Source organism: Astatotilapia calliptera, chromosome 9 (assembly GCF_900246225.1).
Source record: "Astatotilapia calliptera chromosome 9, fAstCal1.2, whole genome shotgun sequence".
In the NCBI taxonomy this organism is placed as follows: Eukaryota; Metazoa; Chordata; class Actinopteri; order Cichliformes; family Cichlidae; genus Astatotilapia; species Astatotilapia calliptera.
In genome coordinates this window covers 34,821,901-34,827,564 of record NC_039310.1, presented here as the reverse complement: position 1 = coordinate 34,827,564, position 5,664 = coordinate 34,821,901, and the positions used below count along the sequence as shown (strand labels likewise).

The 5,664-nt window shown below is 39.7% G+C and overlaps 1 protein-coding gene across 1 annotated transcript; it reads left to right on the top strand.

Moving 5' to 3' along the window:
* Positions 1-1,477: 1,477 nt before the first annotated feature.
* On the top strand, positions 1,478-4,754 carry LOC113029701 (zinc finger protein OZF-like; the record flags this gene model as incomplete). The annotated part of the gene is made up of 4 exons (XM_026180697.1): positions 1,478-1,495; positions 2,829-3,359; positions 3,444-3,845; positions 4,209-4,754. Coding segments are annotated over exons 1-4 (1,497 nt in total), but the record flags the coding sequence as incomplete, so codon positions are not given.
* Between the last annotated feature and the right edge of the window lie 910 nt (positions 4,755-5,664).

Here is a 5,664-nt window from a genome sequence, read left to right as displayed (position 1 = left end):
GTCTTTTCATTGTCCCTGCAGCTGTTTTTCTGCCTGCACCAAACCTCTACAGCCTGATTTCTATTTGAAGTGATAACAGGAAATGGATGAGAGCGATCTGCTGCAGTATCAGGGTCACAATAAACTTTATTGTCCAGCTGCTCTGGATGAACACATGAGAGGAAGTGAACTCCTACAAAGTCTCATTTTAATGAGTGTGGCTGCTGTAAAGTGATGCACAGGAAGATGTTAACAAAAACTAATGAAACAGAGATGAAAGTAAACAGTGTTCATATTTGGAAGCACAGAGAATAAAAATATATTGTGGTGGTTAATGTGCAGCTCTTGGTGATTTGGGAGAATCATGTTTTTAATCATGTTGTGGATTGAATGTTGGGTTTGATTTCATTTTATCTATACATATTTTGTCCACTTGTGATCCTTCTGGTTGATTATTTTTTTTTGGTTGACTTGAACCATGTGAAGGTTTAAAGCTGCACTTCCCCCAAAAAGAATAAACTATAATATTGAAGAATGTAAAAATGTCTTCCTGTGTCAAACACAGCTGCAGTCAAAGGAGGAAGGAAAGCTGGTTAAAACTGTTGAATGTGTAAGTTTAAAGGCCCCATCATTAAAGCACAGGTAGATCTGAGTATAATTACAATTCTTCTTTCTATGAAATGAATGTTCAGCATCGAGTGAATTCAGATGTTCTGTTCAGTTTTCTTTCCGTAGTGAAAGTTCACAGCAACAATCGTCTTAAACTGCTTCATATTGTGATCCACTGTATGGTTTATGATGGAGACCCTGAGTCTGGTTCAGCTGCTTTGTTGGGGTCTGTATGTTAAAGAGTCTGTTTGCATGGTGGAGGTGGTGGGACTGGGGGCCTGAAGGAGTTGAAAGTGTGGGGTGGGGGAGTAACAGGTCTGTCCCTGTTTGTGGAAACCACAGGAGGAGCTGTTCAGGCTGTTGCTGGGTGTGAATTGTTGATGGAGTCTTTAAACTTGTAGTTGCTGTTTTCCAGACTGAAGCAGAGTCGTTAGCTGAAAACTGGTTTTAGAGCTTCATTCAGGACACCTTCTCAGGCTCTTACAGCCTTACCTGTATCATAACAAAGTGTATAAACCCCAATCCACCTTTAACATGGGCCTTCTCCCAAACCTTCAAATAGGACTTTCTGGCCCTGTCATAGTAAAGGGCTGCTTAGAATATTAGAGCCAATGTCACAAAGTTCCTCCTGAAGTATAAGTGAATGAGAGAGTTTCCTCACTTTGCAGCACAACACGTCTCACAAGATTTCTACAAGCAATCAGAGTGAAATTTGTACTTTGTGTTGTCAGATGAACATATGAGACACTTTGACTCTTCAGTGCAGTGTGGAGCCTAACAAAGATCTGTTTTGTGTCCCAGCTGATCAGCAGGAGGAGAAGAGTCTGACGGAGCAGCAGAGGAACATTTTCAGCCATCTGGACTCAGCTGAGTCACTACAGAGGAAACAATGAGCTCAACACAGAAGGTGAGGAAAATATCACAGTTTCACCAAATAATCAGTCACGTCTAAAACTCTCATCCTCCCAACCTGTTATATGACTGTGTTGTATATTATGTACTATGTTTTTATTTTATATCTATTATGTTTACAAACATCAAGAAGTCACAAGCAAAGAGAAACCACACCACAGCACATGTTTAAATAAGGATATTCATCAAAATTATTTATTAATGAAATTTCAAAACCTTTTCAATCACACAGAAAATACATGTGCAAAGCAACACAACAGTAGCCTGATATCAGACAGAACTGTCACATGATACTAAACATAATGAAGCGCTTCATTATAATTTGTAGATTCAAGCTGCTCTTCATATTTTGACCAGCAGATGTCACCAAAGAGGACTGTTGAAAAGCTTCAAGTAATGACAGTTTGTTCCACGACTGCATTTCACTGGGTTTTGATTATCGATTAAAATTGATTGTAGCTTGGATAACATGATATCAATTCATTAAAATCCTGACTTGATTTTTAAATATAAATTAATTTTGCCCAAAACGCCAGAATCTCAGGTTAAACCTCAGAAAATTTCAACAACCACCAAACGGCTAAAACAGTAAATGAGAGCATGTGCACGGATTCTGCACAAAGACGTCCGTGCCGTCGGGGCTGAAAGCCGGCTGCTCACTGATTCTGATGCGTTCTCAGTTCCTTTATGTTTACATCTTTCTTGGCGCTAGGTTCTGAAGCTGCAGGTTTTGTCACTCTCCAAACAAAACTGACTGAACCAGCAGCAAAAGAAGACTGTTGTTTACAGCGCTGCCGGGTGCTGTTTCTTTTTTGTTATTGTTTTGCTTTTTGTTTCTCTTTTTTTTTCACTCCCAGCAACAAAGCCTAATTTCTGCTGTTCAATACAGAACAAGTGTAAAGTTTTTGAAATTTTGCATAATTTCAAAATGCTTAGCTGAGCTGTGTCTGTAATAAAACGTCTGTAACTTTGCTCTGCTTCACTTCAGCAGCATCAGGTAATGTTCATATGTTGATTAATGGTTTTCTTTCGTGTTTGATCCACTGCAGAATATTTTTAAACCCAGGCCAGAAAATTCTCCTTCATGTTTTTCTGTTTTATCCTCAGTTACTTTGACACAAAGGCATCTGCTGTGATGCTTACACCTCTGATGAAGTCTCACACATGTCAGCTTTCATTTTAGAAATATAAAATATGGATAAGTACATAGTGATCAGAATTCTAATATTTCTGATTGTCTGAGGCAAAATTTCCCCGAATCGAAATCAGTGATGATGCTCAACCCTACATTTCACTCACTGCCTGTGTTTGTATCTCTGTCACTGCAGGACCAACATGGAGCGAGAAGTCAGCGCTCTCAGGAGGCCGACAAACCTCACAGAAGAAAGGGGGAGAAGAAATACAGCTGTGACGAGTGTGGGAAAGATTTTACTAAGAAGGATTCACTAAAAACCCACCAACTCATCCACACTGGAGAGAGACCGTTCAGCTGTGACAAGTGTGGAAAGTCTTTTACCCACTCTGGAAGCTTAAAAACACACCAATTCCTCCACAGTGGCGTTAAACCATACAGCTGTGATGAGTGTGGAAAGGATTTTAGCCAACATGGACACCTAAAAACACACCAGCTCATCCATAGTGGAGTTAAAGTGTACATCTGTGATCAGTGTGGGAAGTGTTTTTCTCGGAAGGATAGCTTGGAATATCATAAACGCATCCACAGTGGAGTTAAACCATACAGCTGTGACGAGTGTGGAAAGAGTTTTTCCTGGAAGGGTAGTCTAAAAAAACACCAACTCGTCCACAGTGGAGTTAAAGTGTACAGCTGTGACGAGTGTGGGAAGGATTTTCTTAGGAAGGCTTCACTACAAAACCATCAGGTCATCCACACTGGAGAGAGACCGTTCAGCTGTGACTTGTGTGGACAGACTTTTTCCTGGAAGGATGCTCTAAAAAAACACCAAGTCATCCACAGTGGAGTTAAAGCATACAGCTGTGATCAGTGTGGCAGAGCTTTTACTCAGCGTAGCAGCTTACAGAGTCATCTAGTTTCCCACTCTGGAATTAAGGCATACAGCTGTGACATTTGTGGAAAAACTTTCAGCCGGCTAGGGACCCGAAACAGACACCTACGCATTCACACCAGACATGATGTGTACTGTTGTGGTCAGTGTGGCAAAGAGTTTGCTACAAACACAAACTTACAAAACCATATTATTACCCACTCCGAGGAGAGACCTTATAAATGTGACCTGTGTGAGAAGACTTTTAAAACTCCATATTACCTGAAAGATCACCAACAGATCCACACCAGAAAGACACTCTCCAAGTGCAGTTACTGTGAGGTATGTATTTTTATTTTTATGTTGTGCTTTTAGTCAGACTCTCTGAAACATCTGTTAGCAACGTGTTAGCATTTCTGCTGCATTGAAAAGCAGCTCTGAGTGATTATTCAGATTTGAATTACAGTATTTTAGTGGTAGCAGTTGAGAATTATATTAGTGTTATTGTAGTATTGTTTCTATTATAGTTTTTGCAACACATTAAGCTGAGTATTATAATGCAAAAAGTAAATGGATGTTATTTTATGTCTTGTCTTAGTCCTGGATGTTGACACAGATGATGTTTTGTTTTTTGTCATTTTCAGGTGACGTTAGCAATAAAAATATTGAAGGACTGACTTACACTGTCTTTGTGTCTTTGTTTAGAAGCAGAGCGACACAGATGGATCCAGTTCTCAACCCTGTCATCGCTGTGGTGGTGGGAAAGACTTTCGTTGTAACCTTTGTGGGAAAAGTTTCAGACATCAAATCACCCTAAAAAGACATCAACATAGACACACTGGAGACAAAATGAACTACTGTAAAGAATGTGGGAGAGGCTTCCCCACAACAAGTGAGTTAAAACAACACGAACTCTATCACAATGGGGTTAGAAAGCACGTCTGTGATCAGTGTGGGTCATCCTTCACCACTGCAACTCACCTTAAAAAACACAAATTAGTCCACACAGGAGAGAAACCATACAAGTGCAGACACTGTGACAAAAGCTTCTCACAATCAACTAATCGTAACTATCATGAACGTACACACATGGAAGTAAACTACAGCTGTGACCAGTGTGACAAGAGCTTCAGGAATTTCAGTTCATACTCCGAACACAAACGATCCCACGTTACTAATAAACTGTTTCACTGTTACCAATGTGCCAAAATATTCACCACATTGTCTGCTCTGTGCAAACATCAGCGTGATCATGCAGGACTGAAATCACTCCCATCTCTGTGAATCTGCAGAGACAGAAAGATCCTCGTCTGGTTTCAGGGTCAGACTTAAAACCCTTGAAATCAGGCTCCACAGAGTTCACAGTGAATCTCCTGTAAAGATCTGATGAGGCAGCTATGAATGAAAATGTGCCTCTCGTTACATTTTAAGCTTTCTAAACTGTTCTACTGTAGTGTTGGTGTTGAGTGGTTAGCATTGTTCCAGCAGTTGAATCAAAAAATCTGTTTCCTCTTATGTTTTTATTGAATGTATTTTGATCCATGTGTTTTTGTTGGGTGTTTTTTTTTTTTTTTGTGTGTTCAGGTTGTTTGTGTTATGAAATCCTTCAACAGTTAAAACAAATTTGAAATGTTAAATAAAGAAATGGTTTAATGACAAAGAGTTTGACCCATGATGTCATTTCCTGTATATCAAACCAAAAACTGACGTGACAAATGTTCTCAGTGACACAGATGGAGGTTTATCAGAGGAGACTTGGCTGTTCTGACACTAAACAGGGTTCCTGCAGCTTACTGAAAATCCTGACCTGAAATTTATGAAAAAATAAGATCATCTTTAAAATCTTTTAATTTTTTAACAAAGTTGCTGTTGGTATTAAACATTCTGATTTGTGTTTGTGTGTATAAAAAAGATTAATTTTGGAAAATAATCTTTTAAAGTTGTGGTTTGAGTTGCTCAGTTTCAGAGTTTCCTTTGTTGGCACTGCCTCTCTTCAGAAGTTGTTGGTCTATATTGACATGACAGCTGATTTTTCGGCTGGACGTCATGATGTGAATCTTAGGGACCGAGTTTCAGAGGTGATCTCCCCCAGCCTCACTTGGTCGTTGAGACTGGAATGGGGAGGGTGAGGGTGAAGGGGGGAGAGATGGAAGGTGTGTTG